Source organism: Lissotriton vulgaris, chromosome 1_2 (genome assembly GCF_964263255.1).
Source record: "Lissotriton vulgaris chromosome 1_2, aLisVul1.2, whole genome shotgun sequence".
Taxonomy (NCBI): domain Eukaryota; kingdom Metazoa; phylum Chordata; class Amphibia; order Caudata; family Salamandridae; genus Lissotriton; species Lissotriton vulgaris.
Window position 1 is genome coordinate 348,412,721 of NC_141686.1, and position 21,268 is coordinate 348,433,988.

Sequence of the window (21,268 nt, forward strand, 5' to 3'; positions counted from 1 at the left end):
TGCATCCTGCTCAACACCGGATCGGTCCACAGGCACGCCATCGACCTCTGGAATCTACTAGACACCATTTCTCCCGACGTCGCCTTCCTAACAGAAACATGGATGAACGCCTCATCAGCCCCAGACATCACCATTGCCATCCCGGAAGGATTCAAGATCATCCGTAAGGACCGCATCGACCAAACAGGAGGAGGCATCGCCATCGTCCATAAGAACTCCATCCGCATCTCAACCAGCTCAGACGTCAACCTTACCAGCGCCGAACACCTTCACTTCCAGATCCACACCGACCCCAAGACCACACTCAGAGGCACACTCCTCTACCGACCTCCAGGACCCCGCGCACAATTTAGCGACGTTATCACGGACTTTATCACCCCACACGCCCTCCCCTCCGAGGAATACATTCTGCTGGGTGACCTCAACTTTCACCTGGAAAAGAGCAATAACAGCAACGCCACCTCCCTCCTGGACAATCTCGCCAACCTCGGACTCAAACAACTTGTCTCTACGCCCACCCACACCGCAGTTCACACACTCGACCCTATCTTCACCTCCAGCAAACATGTTTCCTTCAGTCACACCACTACTCTCCACTGGACGGACCACAGCTGCGTACACTTTTTCTACAACAAGACCACAACTCACAACCATCCTCAACCTACTCTGCGAAGAAAATGGAACAAAATCACTATCGACCAGATCTCCTCATCCCTTCTTCAAAACCCCCCTACCCACTCCTCAAACCCCGACCAAGCAGCCATTAACCTCACCCAATGGCTATCCAGCAGCGCCGACATCCTAGCACCACTGAAAAAACGTCAAATCAAACTAGGCAGCAAAAACGCCTCCTGGTTCAACGATGACCTTAAGAAATCGAAGAAACTCTGTCGCTCCCTCGAGAAGGGCTGGAAAAAAGACCCAAACACCAGCACTAGGGACGCCTTCAAAAACGCCACCCGCATACACCACCAATTAATCCGATCTGCCAAGAAAACCGCATTCAAAGACCGACTAGACAACAACGCCCACAACAGCAAGGAATTATTCAACATCGTCAAAGAATTTACCAACCCCTCAGCCAACTCCAACGACATCACCCCTTCTCAAGCCCTCTGCGACTCCCTAGCTTCGTTCTTCCACAACAAAATCGCAAACATCCACAACAGCTTCGACAACCGACCCGGAAACCAACCCACCCAACCTTCTGCAGGACCTTCACCCCCCTTGAACATCCTTAATGACTGGAACCCAATTTCCACTGAGGACACCATCCACCTAATGAACTCTATCCACTCAGGATCCCCCACAGACCCATGCCCTCACCACATCTTCAACAAAGCAGACTCCATCATACCACCACACCTCCGAGACGTCATCAACTGCTCCCTCAAATCCGCCTCCTTCCCGGATAGCTGGAAACACGCCGAACTCAGCGCCCTTCTGAAAAAACCCACAGCTGACCCCACCGAACTCAACAACTACCGCCCCATCGCACTCCTTCCATTCCCGGCCAAAGTCATCGAGAAAGCCGTCAACAACCAGCTCGCCGCCTTCCTCGAAACCAACAAATCCCTCGACTCCTCACAGTCCGGCTTCCGAGCCAAACACAGCACCGAAACCGCCCTCATCGCTGCAACAGACGACATTCGAACTCTACTGGACAATGGAGACACAGTCGCCCTCATCCTCCTCGACCTCTCCGCGGCCTTCGACACAGTCTGCCATAGCACCCTTCTACAGCGCCTCAGTAACATCGGAATCCAAGGAAAAGCACTGGAATGGATCACCTCGTTCCTCACCGGAAGAACCCAGAGAGTCCGCCTCCCACCATTCAAGTCAGAGGCCACCGAAGTCATCTGCGGCGTACCCCAAGGGTCCTCACTCAGTCCCACCCTCTTCAACGTATACATGAGCCTCCTCGCGGCCATCGCTCGCCAACACAACCTCAACATCACCTCCTACGCGGATGACACTCAACTGATCCTATCACTCACCAAAGACCCTAACACCACCAAAACCAACCTACATGAAGGAATGAAAGAAGTAGCCGAGTGGATGAAGCACAGCCGTCTGAAACTGAACTCAGACAAAACAGAAGTCCTTATCTTAGGTACCTCCCCCTCCGCATGGGACGACTCTTGGTGGCCAGAGGCCCTTGGAAAAGCACCCATCCCGACGGACCACGCACGGAACCTGGGCGTCATCCTGGACTCCTCACTCTCTATGAACAGACAAGTCAACGCCGTTTCATCATCTTGCTTCAACATTCTTCGCATGCTCAAAAAAACATTTCGCTGGATCCCCACCAACACCAGAAAAACGGGCACCCATGCTCTGGTTATCAGCCGCCTGGACTACGGAAACACCCTATACGCCGGTATCACCGCAAAACTCCAGAAAAAACTCCAACGCATCCAGAACGCATCAGCTAGAATCATACTAGACATCCCGCGTAAAGACCACATCTCTAACCACCTGAAAAACCTCCACTGGCTTCCCGTCAATAAGAGGATTACTTTCCGCCTCCTAACCCACGCACACAAAGCACTCTACGAACTTGGACCCGAATTCCTCAACACACGACTTTCCTTCTACACCCCCTCCTGCCAGCTACGATCCTCCAACCAAGCCTTTGCCACCGTACCTCGCATCAATAAAACCACCATGGGAGGTAGATCCTTCTCCTACCTCGCAGCTAAAACCTGGAACTCACTCCCCACTCACCTTCGTCTCACTAAGAACCACCTAGCATTCAGAAAGCAACTTAAAACTTGGATATTCGACAAGTAACTCCCCACCCTTCTTCAAGCGCCTTGAGACCCTCCGGGTATGTAGCGCGCTATATAAATTCTTTGACTTGACTTGAATGACAGCTGGGAGGGAAGGATATCCACAGAATCACCAAGACGCAGGCAGAGGCAACCCCCAAGTCACACCACACCCTCCTCAACACTCTAGCAGGTTACTTTGAGCAAATGGCGAATCAGGATTATGAGCATTTCATTTTCCAGCAGGCATGACAGCTACCCGACGAATTGCTGGACACATTCCATACGGGGCTCAAGAACCTTGCAAGCACGTGCGGGTTTTGTCATGAAACAGAAGAGATCAGAGGACAAATATTCCAGGGCTGTGCATCAGCGAAACTCTGAGAACGAATCCTTGAAGAATCGGCCAAGTCCCTGACAGACATATTGACACTGGAGCGCAGTAAAGAGTAGTCCAAAGCCAGGGAGGCCCACATGGAGGTGGGACTACAGATACCCGTCAAAGCGGAACCGGTCAATGCAGTGACCACCAAGATAGTGCCCCGACAGGGTACGAAAGAACCAGGGAGAACAGCAGCGCCAAGACACATGCGAACTGCAGGTACTGCGGAGGAGTGCCCCACAATGCGGCGGAGCGTCCGGCGAAGGGCAACAGATGTGAGATGTGGCAAATTCTATCACTTTGAGAAGGTGTGTTGCACAGAGCAATACAGAAGAATCACCCCTCGGTGGCCGCAAGCCAACGTGGATGTGGGAAAAATCATTCAAACATTAAACAAAGTGATCAGTCAGTGGAGATTGCCAACGTCACATTCCTGAGAAGCTAACGCCAAACACCTCATTCCACCACAGGGGTCGCTCCCGGGCACTTGTCTATGGGCCGAGTGGTCGCTGACACCATTCCACACCACACGCATTGGTGTCCCAGTCGTCCAAACAATGACCAGGTAGATGATCACAGGAAACAATATCATGATCAAATCAGCCGTCGCCGGATGGCTCGACCATCAAAGTTCAAAGTGGGTGACCTAGACCTGCTCAGAACGGGGAACAGCCTTTACAATGCAGGCATTACCCCGCGCTGCTATTACAACGCTGCTTTTACAACACAAGTTACTACAACGACTTGCGCTGGAGGGCGCTGTTGGATAGGGAATAGTTTAATTTTCTATTCCAACACCTTCCCTACTGTAACGTGGGCTGGAGTTGGAATAGAAAATAAACTATTCCACTATCCAGCGCCCTCCAACGCAAGTCATTGTAACGACTTGCGCTGTAAAAACAGCGTTGTAATGGCATGAGTGGTAATACCACGCGTTGTAATGTCATACAACCCTCAGAACTGTGTGACAAACAACAAATTCAATCTCCCATATGAGAAGAAACCCTGGGTGATAGTTCATGGTAGATGAATCTGTGTTATGGCCAGAAGAGGCAGTTAAACAGTGGCCAGGAACATTACACACTTCAAGATGTTTCACTCTCCCCCTGCTGCTCCTGCGGAGCTGAGCCAGCCCCAACTGGAACAGGACAACGCCCTGACCCGGATGATGAAGCAGCCGACTCCAGCAGCCCGGGTGTGGTTCCTGGTATGGAACTGGCCGTGGGAGGTTTCCCCCCTGTGGAGGAATGCTCAAGATCACCAGGAGGCACTCCCAAAAGTGGTACTGCTTCTCAGGCCAGCGACTCAGAGGGAGAGCTGAGTGAGCAAGGAATTTCCAAATACCACCTCCGACAGAATCCTGAGCCAACTCGTAAACTGAAGGGCTACTGCATGTATCAATCAATCAGGAGTTTGTTAAAGCGCGACTACTCACCCGTAAGGGTCTCAAGGCGCTAGGGGTGGGGGGGCGTGGGGGGGTGCAGGTTCCATTCCATCAAGGAGGGGGTCTGTCGAAGAGCCAGGTTTTGAGGTTTCTTGCGAAGATGGGGAGCGATGCTGTCTGTCTGAGGTGGAGCGGAAGGGCGTTCCATGCTTTGGCCGCGAGGAAGGAGAAGGAGCGGCTTCCCGATCTGGTCTTTCTGGTGCGGGGGACCACGGCGTAGGAAAGCTGGGCTGATCGTAGGGTCCTTTGGGGTGTGTGGAATTTGAGTCGGCTGTTCAGGTATGCTGGTCCGGTGCCGTGGAGGGCCTTGTGTGCGTGGGTGAGCATCTAAAAGGTGATTCTCGCCTCGACGGGCAGCCAGTGGAGTGTGCGCAGGTGCTGGGAGATGTGGCAGTGTTTTGGCAGGTTGAGGACCAGTCTTGCGGCGGCGTTCTGGATGTTCTGTAGCTTACAAATAATAGATATGATTTGTGTACATATGTATATGTGTTAGTTTGGATGGAATTGAGCTCTGCACTTACAAGCATGGCCTCAGTACAACTTATTATTTACTCAATAATTCTGCCTTACATCATGTCATACGTTTTCTTTTAATACATTTCTAAGGAGTGATGCCAGTAACCAGTGAAGTGCACCCAGTCACACACACAGGGTGCAGCCACATCCTGTGTATAGAGCTCAGGTATCCTGTGCCCCACCTCTTCTGTGACAGGATAAAAGACATGTCCTGAGCACAAGATGAACAGAGCACCCAGGCAGGTGATCAGGCACAGAGACTCCATCACCCTTCTTCTTACTCACTTAGCACCATGAGGACCTTCCTTGCAGCTGTGGCCATGCTCCAGGCACTGTTAACTGGAGGTAAGATGAGCGTGCCCTTTTACAGTCGGAATTATTTTGAGTTTACTTAAAGGTGCACATAGATTTCAAGAGAGTAATGATCAGGACCGAGCCCACTTTTCTCCAGATATTAGCTGTAAGTTTAAATGTCCCCAGCTGACCCCCTCTACTATCATATGATTGCCCTTGTTCCCTTTGTCCCTGTCTTACCCTGTATGTTCCATTGTTTATCTCAATTTTGGTCAACCTGTAATTGCAGGGGAATCCCCACCCACAAACTGAAAATCTGGTGCTGTCCTAGGGACCCCCCTTGGTGTGCTCCAAGGTGGGCTCTAGGTGGAATTATTTGCAGTGACGTGTGGACTTCAGAGGGTGCCCAAGTTGACCTGAGGGTCTGCCTGAGGTTATGCCTTGCTAGACCCTGCCACAATTCTTAGCCCTGTACCCTGAGACGTGTCTTCCTGTGACAGTGCAGTCAAACAACGCAACAGGTGCAGGATTGAGGGTCATCACATTCAGAGCTGTTGTCACAGTTTCCATAAGTTGATCACAAAAATATATTTGCTTGAATGTTGGGAGTGTGGGGAAGCAAGTGGCTAGTTAAACCAGCCATTTCAGAGGCCGTCTGTGTCCACAGAGTCAAGGCACAGGTGGAAGCAAATGTTTCCCATTCTTCTTTCCACAGTCCTCTCTCAGGCAGTTAGTAATTCTTAACTCCTTCATCTGTCTAAGGTGGTTTGATGCTGGAATTGTGTCAGGTTTAAGTGGTAGAACCATTCAGGCATTGCTGATAATACTGATCGAAGACTTATAATTGTCAGGTGTTTCCTCCAGGACATTACCTCAATGTGACTCAGCTTCTAAAGATTTCCTTTTTTTGTCATGAAATATGAAACAAAATCTGTACCAATGAATCTAATTTGTTCCTTGACTTGAGCTCCATCAAACATGAGACTTGTGTCCCAACTCAAGTTCACTATGGTGCAAGTGCGTGTGCATGGCACGAGGCAGCCACAAGTGCTCCAGCACAGGCAGAGAGGTAAACAGCACAATAGCTATGTAGATGCTGTGCAGTTCTACTCTGCATTTTGATGCACCACAGCGCATCAGCTTTGGTTGCTGCTATGTGTTGTTTCAAATGTTAGTAAATCTGCCCCTCTATCTTATCAAGCATCCAAGGACCGGTTTCTGGCTTGGCTATCAGCCTTCATCAGCCTGGATAGCTTATCGGTGAAAATTGGACTGAGCCGGCTCCGATCTGATGATTTCACAGCCCTCTCTGGCTGAGCTGAAGGAACACGTACAAATGATGTGAAACGGCCATTCCACAGAGACCTCACATATTGATTATTTTCAAACATCTTCTTGAGCGAACAAGACGTAGCTTCTGCTGCTTCTCACAAGAATATTTACGGTCCTGAAGAGAACCGGACAAAAGGGTCTGGTTCGAAACGTGTCGACCCCGTTTATTTGTCCCTGTCAAATGAATTATGGTTATTAATCAACTTTTCAATTGAACAAATTAAGACGTTTATGTTTGGATAACTGTTTACTTAGAACCATTCCTTCATTTGTTAGAAGTGTTGTTGAATTTTTATTTGACGTGGGGATTAGTTTGTGTTGTTACCAGTTTTACTGAACACTGGTGTTTGTTTGGATGAAAAGAGTGAGTATGTAGTGTGATTTTGGAAAGATTGCTGGATTGTTTGTGTGAGTGAAAGAATTTGAGTGGTTGGGGATGTCACTTTAAATGTAGCGAGTTGTATATAGGATTTTGTCTCTGTGGTTGGAGTCATTGTCGTTTCATACATGTACATGACGTACTTTGGATAAAACATGGTTTATTCATTTTTTAAATAAAAGCAAAGATTGATGAATGTATTTCCAAGGGCAGGTGTATGTTTTATTCATATATTGTTGTGAACAAAATGTTTTCATGAGAATTTCTCAGTATTGGCAATTGTTTAGTTATTACTCCATTGATCCTAATATAGCACATTTAAAAGATGTGCCTGGTGCAAACAAGGAAAATGCACCATATGTACAATACAGCCCCAGACGTTTCTTGGCCTCTCCTTATTCCTAAATCATTTGCAAAGAGTGAAAGGGCCCTACTCTAAGGCTATAACATTAATACCTTTTTTACACGTATTGAATTAAAAGCACAATTATTTTCAGATCTCTAGAATTAATTAAATTTTTCCCAGCAGATTGCCTGTTTTGCGAGCAGTGTCTTGCTACCGGCAGCAGCCAATGCTCAGGGATCTTCAAGCAATGCTCTCCTGACGTCACTCACTGCATCAAAGGGCTGGAGAACAACACAGTTGGTGAGTGCCACTTGCCACATTTAGGTAATGCGACTTAATTGTCAACATTATGGTCAGTGATCATTTTGTAAAATAATGATTACAACATTCTTAAGAGGCCAGTGCAGATTGCACTTCCTGCAGCCCCTGTCAGCGCTGCCAGATACCAGCACCAGCAACAACTACATACAATGACAGTCCTAAAAGTATGACAATTTGGATTATTCTATGTGAGCCAAAGCAGTAAAATGGGCCTGAGTAGGCACCTTGGTATTAATATTTTAATATTCCTATACTGAATTGTTAAACACTTTGCTCATATGCTTTTTTTAAATATAGAGGGGCAGATTTACAAGCCCCTTGTGCCTCCTTTACGCTGCATCACTTTTGTGACGCAGCGGCGGCGCAGAAGAGGCGCCATGCTCTGGGGTATTTCCAACGTGATGGATCTGGGAGATGTATCAATGTGCCACCTTTAAGGCACAGATGTGTCACGCATCTGTGCCGTTTTTGCCCCATGGTGCCCCACTTTGTAAATACGGCGCATCCATGGTGGCGGAGGCGTGGCGCACAATAACTGGCACATCCCTGCTGATATGCAGGGATATGCCAGTTATTGTAAATCTGCCCCAGAGTCTCAGAGCCAACATGTGGTGAATGGTCATGAACCTGTGCCGCTGATATGAAATAAGTGCAGGTGCCTAGCTCCAGAAAACACCAGCACAATTGAAGAACTGATTCTGGCCATTCATGCGTTGGTTGTAACCGTCCTCTGTGAACTTCAAAATGCCCCTCCATTGCATCCACCTGGCAGCAACTTGTGATTCACTAATATGTGGTGTCTAGTATACATTTCCAACCTTGTCAGCCTCAGTTCTCTTGCCTGCCTGATTTCAAAGTACTTATTTGCAAACAGTCTCTGGAAGAAAATATGGGAGGATAGAATTGTGGAAACATTATAAAGGCATGAGAGTGACACCAGTGACAGAATATTATTAAGTAAGCATTGTTTAGGGCGGTGCGAGATGTAGTACCTCATTCCAAAATGTTCAAGAGGAATTTTTCTCCCCACTTAAAATTGACATTTGCTGAAAAACATTCTACGAATTATTTTAACACACCAAACCAATGCTTTTTCAAGGGGCTGTTTTATTCATACTGCTTACTCATGTCTGCTCTGGAACTCACAATGTGCATTTTGCCAACAGGGAATAATGTTATTCTAACTGCATTCAAGGACTGTCTGGATCCTTCCCAGAAAGCAGTCTGCGAAAGAGACTTAGCCTTTAAGAACTCAGTTTTCGATTTAGGAATTAGCAGAACTTGCTGCGACTCTGACTTCTGCAATGGAGGAGATGCGCAAGGTATGTATGTTCATGGCTCTGACATCCTTTGACCAGAATGCACACAGTGTTTGTCTCTGTTATAAGAAACCAAGGGTGTGTACAGGGTATGTACAGTCTGTGATGCCTACACCTGAAACAGAGGAGATGTTTAGGGTACATGCAGTCTGTGACTCTTATATCTGTAATACAAAGTAGGTATAGAGTACATACAGTTTGCGACTCCGTCATGTGTAACTGAGTGGATGCTTTGCTCTCACACAACTGCTTCGGCACCCACAAAGACAGATAGACTGTAAGGCCCTGTGCATTGCCCACAAGTTAAAGCCCTCATGTACTAACACCTTATCACTCATAGACTGCTTCAAGAGCTCAAAGATCTAATGACATGTCCCTCCTCGCAGTCCCCAAGATGTCCCATCCATTGGACACACCTGTCGTTTATTCTCTTGACAGCACTGGGAATACCGATTCGGGCAGCTGTTTACTCTTTATAAAAAACTCTAACATAACATAACATAACATACCATAAATTAACATAACATACCCTGAAATAAAAAGCAAAGGTATGTTCAGTAACAGAAATGAAATGCAGGGTATATACATTCTGTGATTCTGACACCTGTAACAGTGGGAATGTGCAGGGTGCATGCAGCCTATGATTCTGACATCTACAACTGAGGGGATGTGCAACATGCATTCAATGTGTGACTGTGACATCTGTGACAGAGAGGTGTAAAATGTAGATATAGTGTATGACTTCTCACAAATAATCTTCGTTACTCCATGTATCATGCGTCCTTGCCCCAGCTCGTAACCCCAAAATCAAGAGTATACACACCTCTGACAGTTGTAATAATATCAACCTTCCCCTAGATTGACTCCACATAATCAGCCACCAGCGTCTTGTCATAGTAATCATATAATGGGAATTCAGATTTTAACTAAACACGCCTCCGTACAGGTTTCTCCTTGGCCTCAAATATGTTCTCACAGGTATGGACCAGGGATAAAGATTTCCAACATGTAGAGTTTTCTTAAAGATGAGTTCTCCCTGCTCCTCTATGTTACTTATAAAAGTAATCATTAGGGGGGAGCACTGGTTCCCAGACTACGGGCATGTAGGAAGGTCTCTTAGTGGGAAGCAGGAAACTAAAAAAGAAAAGCTGGTCAACAACTTGGCTAAGGAGGAAAGGAGATGCAAGCTTCAGCTCCAATCCCAGCAATGATCATTGGACCGGTTATTTGAGGCCTCAAAAGATTCCTTTTAGATGTGGAGCAGGAGCAACTCATCGATAGGGCGTCGGGGTGTTGACCTGCCTTCTGTGAGCCACCTCATACTGTCCTCACTTCTGGTCACACTGGTCTTCATTTCATTTAGTTGTGTTTATGAGAACACAACCCAGGTCAGCCCTACTGGCCTTTTCAGGCTCCTGATTATAGGAGGGCGAGGAAGGGGCTGATCCACAATCCATCTGATAAATGTTGTTTAAGAATATCTCATAAGATAAAGTGCATAGTGCTCTGGTTTGCCGAAGTATCACACAGGCAGGGCATGAGGTTATTGACCCATCCTACTTCACACGGAAATGCTACTAGAAAGTGCAAAGTGCATCAGCAAAATCTGGTTAAAAGAAATCTGATCTGTACATGGCTGGCAAAGGTTAGCTAGAATTGCTGTGGGCCGAAAAGCAAACATGAGAGGCCCATCGCCTCGTGTTGTGAGTAGCGCGTATTGGCCCTAGACTGATGTGCCTCTTTGATGATGACTTTCCCATTCATGGGAATACTTTCAGGGATGTCATAAAAGTACCCCAGTCCTATCTCCTGGAATTTGTCTCTTACAAATTGCAGCCATGGGATTGTTAAGGCGCTGTCCAAGTTAATACAATCTTTGATTACTTCCCCTGAGAACATTACTTCCCCAGCCAGCCACATTTGTGCCCATAATAGCAGAAGTGCACGACCTATGCTGTCCTCTACGAACTTTAACCCCAGTTCTTGATAACAAAAGTATGTAGGCGCTCTAATAGGGGTCATTAATAACCTTTTTATAAATGTATTATCCAACACCTGTAGTTGGTGGCTTTTGCAGTGACCCCACACCCCTGCCCCACAGGTTTCCACAGACAAACATTTAGCTTTGTAAAGGGAGACTAGCTCTTTCACAGGATTGTGTCCTGAATGGCATGCAAAGTGTAATAGCCTCTCCACAGCCGTCTTTGTGTTTTGCACCCGTGCTGTAATAAGGGGTTCCCAATTCATCTGGTTGTTGAATAGGTTCCCTAAGTACGTAAAGTTGTTCAACTCATCTATTCTTTTGCCCCTTACAGCAACATTTCTGTTTTTCGTTGATATGGAGACACACAATGGTATAAGATTTAATAAAATTGGCTTTTAATTCAAACGACGATATAAAATCTGAAAAATCATTAAATGATTTTTGAAGGATATTTGTCGTCACTGCTGTTAACACTGTGCCATCTCCATATGATAGTACTGCGACATGGTTACCACAAATTCAATGAAATTCAATCTCCTTATCCAATAAAAAAGGTTCTAGGCCATTTGTGTACATTAAAAAGAGAAACAGGACTATGATGCACCCTTGCCGAACATGTTTTATAGAGACAATCGGCTTGGTCTTTTCCCATTGGGTACTGTATCTTATAACAACTGTGGGGTTAGTGTGTAACCTGCGTAGGAAGGAAATCAGTCATTCTTCCATGCCCATTCTTCCCATCAGGGCCCACAATTTGTCCTGCTTAATGGTGTCAAATATTAAACGGAACAAATGCCAATACTGTTCATTTAATTATAACCTACTTGGTGCAACCATATTGGAAAAAACAACATGTGCTACAGACCTCTAGTTTGTCATGAATACATCTTTTACATTTTAATTAATCTTTTGTCATAGCAAAATAAATTCAAATTTACAATGCATTTACATCTTTCAAATCAGGATTGCAATAAAAATAACACATTAAAACATTTACATGTCTCAATTTCCCCCATTCAATCTCTCATTCAACCTTTACACTCATTTCGACATATATCCGCTACATTCACAGCTAGCACTATGTATTTACAAATCTATCTTTTATGGTTTTGAGAAAATGCCATTGAAACCTAAATTGTCCTTTAATCTTTCCAAACACAATCTAAAGCTTTCTTAGACTTTTCTTATGGCTAATAAAACAACTGGTCTACGCGTTTCGAACTCCTCGTAGCTGTGGAGTTCTCTTCAGTACCCAATAGCTGGAAGACAAAAGAGAAAGATTTTGGGGCATATTACCAAGCAATAGCGATAATTATCGCTATTGCTTGGTTAGAGACAAAAATTTACCGCTGAGCTGCGGCGATTTTTACCACAGATAAACCTTGGTATTACCAAGGTTTATCGCAAATGCGATAAAAATCGACCGCAATGCATGAATATCGCTGAAAAGTCCGCGATATTCATGCATTACCGAGCTAATGCTCTTAGCCATGTTATCCACCTCCCATTGGATAACATGGCTAAGAACTGCTAAGGGCAGGTGTTAGCTTTTGGAGATATTCGCGCTTAGCGCGAATATCTCCAAAAGTTGGTAATAGGAGATAGCGATGTTAGCAACTGTTTTCCAGTCGCTAACATCTTGGCACGCCCACTTTGCATGTCATTAGTGATAAATATCACTGACATGGAAAGTGGGGCCCAAGATGGTCGCTATCTCCTAATAGCTGTAGCTAACTGGTGTTAGCGACAGCTAGGTAATAGGGAGATAATTTTACCTCCGCTTTCCTGGCTTTTAAAGCCAAAAAAGCGGAGATAAACCCCCTTGATAATATGCCCCATTGTTCTAACATTTCATCTTCAAAAAACAACTAGCTGCTCACCACCTTTATCTCCTAGAACACTCTTACCTTATTAAACCAACGGTAGGAACTGTACTAAAAACAAAGCAAAACTGACAGTAATCAACCACCAATTCATAAAGATATCTACTTTGAAACTGTCATTTTACCAAATATCAAGGGGAGCTAGACTTACATCAATCTTGTGATCCCACGTCTCATTGAAACTCAGCGCCTTCACCTTTAGACCTGAAGCACATATCAGCATTCGTCAGCGTCACCATTTAGTCAAACATGTGTGTGTTTACAGGGGAGGTTTTTGACTTACTTATTTTCGTCCGGCAGGTCTTATGCAAACCCTCCATTCTCGTACAACTTGGTAGGGGGGGGGGGGGGGGGTGGCGCAATCGGGGGGAACCTACGAGAGGGAAAAACTGCTCGTGAGGCGGGCGATTTTTCTAAGCATTTTTGCGTAATGGCCGAACCTTGCACTCTGTCGTTAGTCAGATCAATACCTGTGGGGCTGATTAATTCACTCGGGTTGCCGTGTTCAGCGCAACTCTCAGTCGCAATCGCTACATAGAGACACTCTGCGTCAATTACTTATGTTTACTTCTGGGTACAAAGCTTGTAGGGATATGTAGTCCATTGGATGTTCCGAGGCGTCTGATCATCTATGTTTAGTCGGAAAAACAGTTTGTTATTTAATGCGACCTATGCTACGCCCACATGCTGAGCCCGCCTGAATGGCGGGGTCGCCATCATTGCATGCTGATCAATATTTATTTTCATTTGCCTGGCGCAATGCTTTATGGGATATGTAGTAGCTGCGGCGCTCCAGAGTTGAGGTCACTTGAAATTGTCTCTAAAAAAATCAAGAAAAATCGAGTGAAACAAAATGCTAGATTGATTTGCACAGCCTAAACTGTGATGGGATCCAGTGGGAGCCCTTGTCTGGTGTCTTTTGCAATTCAAAGGTTATGAAACGTTATTGATCTATGGGTGAAACTGGCATGAAGATCCATTATTCATCTACTTGTGGTTTGATTCTCGTGTGTCCTCATATGTGGGACATCTTTTTCAGCTGGACTGTCAATGGATGCCTACACAACCTGGACTAAAAAGAGATCCAGTGGGCGCCCTATGTCATTTCTAATTCAAAAGTCATGAAACTTTATTGATCTATTGGTGAGAATGGCATGAATATGGTTCGATCTGGTGAAGTTCCATTATTCATCTACTTGTGGTTTGATTATCAAATATCCTCAAATGTGAGGCGTCTTTTTTCAGGTTGGCTCTCAATGGACATGAACCCAGGCTACAACTCGCAAAAGTAGCATGTGCTGTTTAGCTCAATTTATAGATTTCAGACAATTCGTTCAGCCCATCCACTGCAGTATTGAATTTCACACTTAGCATTGCTTCTCTTCTAGACAATTTTATCTCGAGGTCTCCACCTCTTATATCTTGCTCTACTTTGGAGATGATTGTCCAGATCAGGTCTCTTTCTGTATGATTGTGGATCGGCCAACAATGGTTCACCAATGGGGCCGTTTGTACGTTTTTTTAATTCATGATTTATGTTGCGTAATTAGGGTTCTTATTTCTTGATTAGTTTTCCCTATATACAACATTTTACACAGACATTTTATTCCATAGACGACATAGCATGATTTACAGTTCGTAAATGTCTTGTGTTTCCAGTAGATGTTATTGTGTTCGAAAAGGCTTCCTTCTTCTGTAGTGGCACAGCATATACAAGTACCACATTTGTGGTGTCCTTGTACGGGTGGTAACCCCACGAATGTTCTCACTGAGACTGGACTTTTTGGAGGTAGGGCAGCCCGCACTATTTGGTTGGCGATACTGCACTCTTTTTTTTAAGCAAACAAAGGCACCTTATTAAGTGTCTCATTCAAGTTTTTTACCTGATGCCAATTTTGAGTTATTACTTTTTTTAACACGTTTGAATTTGGGCAGAACGTAGAAACACATACAATTCTGTCCATCTCATTTTTTGTTCTTTTTTCTAGGAGGCATTCCCTTGGGGTCCACCACGCACGCTTCATGGCCCTTTTAAGTAATTTCTTTGGGTACCCCCTTTCCCTAAGATTTTCTGTCAGTTTCATGGCATATATTTGATATTCGTACTTGAAATGGCAATAGCGTCAAATTCGAAGGTATTGCCCATAAGGCAAGATCTCTTTTAGATTCCGAGGACGATTGCTTAAAAAACTGAAGGGCCTTATTTAGGTATGTTTGTTTTTTAGACAGGGTGGTTACCAATCCTCCTGCAGACGGGTAGACCTCCACATCTAGGAAAGGCATTCTTGTTTTGAATGGTTTAGGGTGAACTTGATTTCTTGTGTTCAATTGTTTAGCCATTGATGGAATTTGATCAGATTTTCTTCGTTAACGGTCCAGACCATAAACACGTTGTCAATATAACGACTCCAAATCCCAATGAATTCTGCAAATGGGTTATTCTGGTAGATGTATGTCTTTTCATACTTTGCCATAATCAATACAGCTAGCTCCGGTGCAAATGGGCAACCTATGGCGACTGCTCTTACTTGGTAGAAGAAGTCGCCATTAAAATTGAAATTGTTTTTCCTTAGTGCAAACCTCGCTAATTTCATTATGAAATCAGTGGACACTTTTAAGGGTCTTTCACAGGTTTCAAGAAAAGACTCGATCATGTACAAACCCTCTTCTTGAGGAATCTGAGTGTACAGTGACATCACATCAAGTATCACTAGATAATGGATATTTTCTTCAAATTCCAATGTACACAATCTGTTGATAAAATCAGTCGTATCTCTCAAAAAATACTTCACTTTGGGTAGAAAAGGTTTAAGGAAAAAATCCACGAATTTGGAGATTGCCTCCATGAGAGACTCGCATCCCGAGACTATAGGCCTTCAAGGTGTTGCGGTCTTGTACTTATGTACTTTTGGGAGTACATAGAAAAGGGGAATTCTTAGACTTTTAATTTTTAGATATTCAAATTATTTTTTACCAATAAACCCTTGAGCTTGGCCTTCGTCCAGAATTGAATACAGTTGTTTTATTTTCATACACTATGGGGTATTTAATGCTTTTGCTGTTAGGGTGGGAGAACATAGCATCTACTTGGCACCCCTTTTATGAATAGAATTATCCTTCTCAATTCCTGTTCTGTGTTATTTCAGTGCCTGCTGTAGAGGAAACCACCAATGGATACAAATGTGTGGATTGTTTCACTACCGAGACTGTGGACCCCTGCATTGGGGCTGGAGAAGTTCAGTGTACCGGGGAGCTCAACACCTGTACCAGCTTCTCTGGAACTGCCGCAAGACCTGGTGAGATAAACCGATTTATGTAATTATGAGTTATATATCCCACTGCACAAAACTTCTTAAGGGGTTGATTATGATATTGGTGGGACTGACACCGACTTGCCCTCGGTGTCGGTCCCTCTGACATCTCTACCCGCCATCAGACTGTTGCATTAGGATGCAGTTGATCCAACCCCATTGGCCCATGGACTGACCAACGGCTTCCGACAGGCTCCAGGATCCCATTGGGCGGTCGGTCCGATCAATTTCCCCACAATGGAACCAGTTATTTCTCAGGCACCACTGTGGGGGTTATGATTTACCTTTCTGCCAACCATCTCGTATCAGTTCTTTCAATGTGAAAAAAAGGCTGTCAAAAAGGCTTTTTTGAGTCCCCTAGCAGGGCTGCTTTATTTTTATTTACTTTATTTATTTACTTGAGTTTTATATAGCGCTGGCTAGACCCAGAAGTATCAGACCGCTTTCTATGAGCAGAGTTATATAGGTTACAAGTTACACATTGTTACAGAAGGTACATCAATTACAAGTTACATCCGTTGGGTCAAGGCGTGTTGAGGATAAGGGGGTAATGTAAAAGGGTGACGGGGAGGGAGATTAAATGGAGAATAAAAACTATGGGGCATATTACCAACAACTAGCGATAATTATCGCTATGTTGGCTTAGCGGCAATATTTTTATCGCCGAGCTGCGCCGATTTTTATCGCTTAGGAATCTTGCTATTATCAAGGTTTATCTCCTAAGAGATAAAAATCGGCCGAAATGCATGAATATCGCTGAAAAGTCGGCGATATTCATGCATTACCGAGCTAATGCTCTTAGCCATGTTATCCACCTACCATTGGATTACATGGCTAAGAACTGCTCAGGGGCAGGTGTTAGCTTTTGAAGATATTCGTGCTTAGCGCGAATATCTCCAAAAGTTGGTAATAGGAGATAGCGATGTTAGCGACTGTTTCCAGTCGCTAACATCTTGGCACACCCACTTTGCATGTCATTAGTGATAAATTTCACTGACATGCAAAGCGGGGCCCAAGATGGGCGCTATCTCCTACTAGCTGTCGCTAACTGGTGTTAGCGACAGCTAGGTAATAGGGAGATAATTTTATCTCCGCTTTCTTGGCTTTTAAAGCCTTAGTTAGCATTCGCGCCAAGAATTTTCAATTCCATTAAGGACACGGAGGAGAGGATTATGCTTCTCTTTCCACAGCAGCCAATCAAAACCCGCCTGTATTCAAAACAAACCACACTTTGGGCACTGAGGGGTCCTCTGGTGCACCCATAAACATCCCTACATCATGTAGCAGACACCACATGGAGCATTCCAAAGGGTGCAGGGATGTTTGAAAGCCTGCCTCTTTGGATTGGTTTGTGCCTCATTACAAAAAGGCATGTTTCCAACTGCTTCCACAGCGGTCAGATCCCAATTTCGTAGGCAGGATGACCAACTACCTGTCAGTCAGTCTGGATCCCGCAAAAATGGCGGTCAGGTGCTCGTATGACCATCATCACAATCTGCCCCTAAAAGCTGTTCACAAGAATACATTGTAATTATTTACATAACATCCAACTGACTATCTTCAGCGTGCACGGCTTTATCAAATATATAGTAGAAATCATCCCACATTGACCAAATATATCCTGATGATGTGTTATTTGTATAATGCAAACCCCGACAAAATGGCAAAAAGGTGCTGTACATGGTCCAAGGCCAAGTGAACCATGGATAAGCTTCAGAACAACTGCAGCGTTTGGGAAACTGAGTCTAAGACACCTGGAAAATGTGTGTCTTGTTCCATCCATTCTACACCCAGATAGCTTCCGTCCGGCTCTACAAAAGGGTTATCAGGCTCATTTATCAGTTGGGTCTTTGTTGTATCTGAGGCAGGGAAAGAAGCTTAGAACCGTACATTAGAATGTATAAAGGGCATCTGAAGGCAAAACAGGTGTAGTCATTATCATAACTAAATTATTTCAGCAAATAACCCTACCAGAGCACTACTTGCAGGTTATAACTTCTTGGCAACAATTATGCATCATTTCCACAAGGTCCCTCCCGCGCACACAAAGATGCATTTTTCTGAATTGGCAGAATTCATAGTTGAATCTGAAGAAAGGGTGAATCAATGTGTTCCTCAATTTAATTGCTGGTCAAATTATAGTCTTCTCACAGAGAAGGATGTCAAATCTAATATTTCTGTAATCTCTTTATGTTGTTTAGGGTGTCCTCCTGTGAGTCCCTGGATAGCCAGAGAAGGTGGGCCAGGTATTCTAGGTGATCAACTTCATTAGTAATGAATCCTACCTGGGAATGATGGATCAGGGTGGGGATAACCTGTTTGAGGAGTGTAGTAAGATTTTGGCAAGTGTCTTGCTGTCAGAGTTCAGGATGGAGATTTTTTTAAATGTATTTTAAGAGGTTTATATAGCGCTGGCTAGACCCGGAGGTATCAGAACACTTTACATGAGGTTCCACAAAATTTCAAAATTACATCAGTTACAATTTACATCAGTTGCTAGACAAACATTACAAGAGCATGGAAGACGAGATAAGTAAAAGTGTAGAAGGGGGTAAGGGTAAAGGGTTAGGAGGGAGATAAGGCAGAGAGACGACGGAACGACTGACCAAAGTCCGGCTGGGTAGGTGACGGTCGAGGGGGAAGTCCCAAAACCCATCTCCTCTATAGCAATCAGGTAGCTCCACCGGGCATTGGCCAATTAGATCAGGCAACAGCTACAATAGAGCAAAGGGTCCTTATCCGGTTTCAGCAGAACAGTGATCACTGCACTATTGGACATCTGCAAGACAGACCCAGTGCTGTGAGACTTTTGGGCAGGCCCTATGGAGACAGTCACAGTTTCCACCCTAAGGCACAGATTGAATTCTCTCTGAAAACCATCCACTCCTGGCACCATGTTATACATGATGGGCTGCAGGAGTTCCTCCTTGGAGGGCCTATCATCTTGGCCCTCATCATTAGGGCACAGTAGTGCAATGGAATCAACAAAGACTTTTACCCTGTCTTCATTGTTATTGAATTTAGAGATGTACAATTTGCTATAGTAGATCCTGAAGGTGTTAAAGGTATCCTGTGAAGCATGGGTGAAGTAAACTGTGTACTGTCAGACTGCCAGGGTGGGACTGCGGCTTACCGCTGTCTAAGTAAAGCACCCAACAGCCTTGCTGCTGTCTCTCCTTGCTCCTAATGTAGGTTGTTCAGTTTATAGAACATGTCCTCTTCCTGAGATGTACATAGGGATTTAAGCTCTACTTTGGCATTCTTTAGCAAATGCCTATTCCCCATGTATGGGGTGTGGAAGAGGAAGTCACTGCTCCCTAAGGTTGTCCTTGAGGGCAGCATCTCTCATTAGTTGACCCTGGACAGCGTCCTCGGCTGCCCCCAGACATTTTACAAACTCTTCAGTAAGTGGTCATGTAAGATTTTCTTTTTACAACAGATTTATTGAGTTTATAACATCAAGTGGGCGAAACCCAGTATGTAGCAGATAAACAAATGACAGTATGTATTAGCATGAAATACTGGAGAGAGCCTCACCAGAGGTCTGCAAAAAATTCCTTCCAGTCATGTAAGATTTAAGGTGGCTCTTATACAAGGCACCTTTGAAGCACGTGATGTTGAAGCACCAGGGTTTCCAGATGGGTTTCTGGAGGTACAAGCAATAATCTGGCAAACAGGTGTATGACTTTTTATATCAATCTCTATAATGTTACATGTAGCAGGGAAGACAGAGCACTAGAATATGGTCTGGAAGACTTTTTATACCACATCCATCCTGATTTTGTATTATTACGGGCTTGCAATTTTAACATTCAGGCTGGCCCTTTACTGCAACATGTGTGTATGGATAAACTAATCAGGGGGGGATGGGCTTTGTTAATTTTTGCCTTAATGAATATGGAGATGCTTTGAACTCCCTTATTTCAAAGCATAAATTACATTTATTAAAATGTGAACCAGACGCCATTGGAAAGGAGATTCCATTGTTTACTAAAAGAAACGCCTCTACAGTCATCTATCATGTATAGACTTCTGACTCTCTAATCAATGTGTGTGGCATTCCTAGCACTCTACTAGTCTGTTTTAAGTGACCATAACCCCGTTATATTACCTTTTTTTTTCTGGGGTCAGAAATGTGAATGGCCTTATGGCGTACAAAATAAGTGGGCAGATTGTGGTCCCAAACGAATACTACAACAAATAGTAACAGACAATGCTATCTACATTTAATTACTATAGATAGGATGATGTGACTCCTAATTTTCTGATAGATACTGTTAGACCCGTCTGCTTCTGAGAGTCCCCTCACCACTATGATTTCTTTTGTTCCCCTGTACCTCCCAAAATTTGTCGCTTTTCTTTGTCTACCAGGACCTTTTGTGTGCTGTTTCATGGGGCTAGATGTTCCTTGACGTCCAGTTGTTCACAAGGTTTTTGGCAACCTGAATGAATGACCTCAAAATGGTGGCCACCCATTTCCCTCATGTGAGTGACTCCCTTTGGAGCCTCCATGAACCTTGACCTTTCAAGGTTTTGGCGCCCTTTTATTTGGCGCACATTACTGACAGGAATTACCTTATTTCCCTCAGGTACACTAAACGGCTGCTCTAGTACCTCAGGGCACTGGCTATATAAGGTCCAGTCCCTGGCGGCCATTTTGGATGACTAAAAGGCTAGATAGGATAATGATGTTCCAGATCTAGGTGAAGAAGGAGATTCCAGACTCGACACCAGATTGACACCTGCCCTGTTGACCCCTGAGGCAGCTGGTAGCGCGGGCAGTAGAGCAAGCAAGAGTCACTGGCGTGGATCCTGACTGGCGTTCCAGTCAGCTGTGTGTGCGGTGACCTCGCGCCTACAGCGCCTGCCCAGCGAGTGCCTCGTCACCCCCAAAAGACTGTGGCCGTTTTTTGTGTGCCTCCCCGCCCCCCCCGGTGGTGAATTACGACTGACTTGGGTCGCGAGGCGAGAGCAAGTTCGCCGCGA

The 21,268-nt window shown here is 44.9% G+C and overlaps 1 protein-coding gene across 2 annotated transcripts in view; it reads left to right on the plus strand.

The window, feature by feature from the left end:
• The window catches only part of LOC147736753 (uncharacterized), a 176,961-nt gene that overhangs the window by 124,485 nt on the left and 31,208 nt on the right, over positions 1-21,268 (plus strand). The window contains exons 2-4 of one of the 2 annotated variants that reach the window (XM_086953467.1): positions 7,645-7,764; positions 8,952-9,107; positions 16,118-16,267. In XM_086953467.1, coding sequence (XP_086809593.1) covers positions 7,645-7,764; positions 8,952-9,107; positions 16,118-16,267 — 426 coding nt within the window. The remainder of the gene's footprint in view (positions 1-7,644; positions 7,765-8,951; positions 9,108-16,117; positions 16,268-21,268) is intronic. The other variant, XM_086953468.1, reaches the window with a different exon arrangement.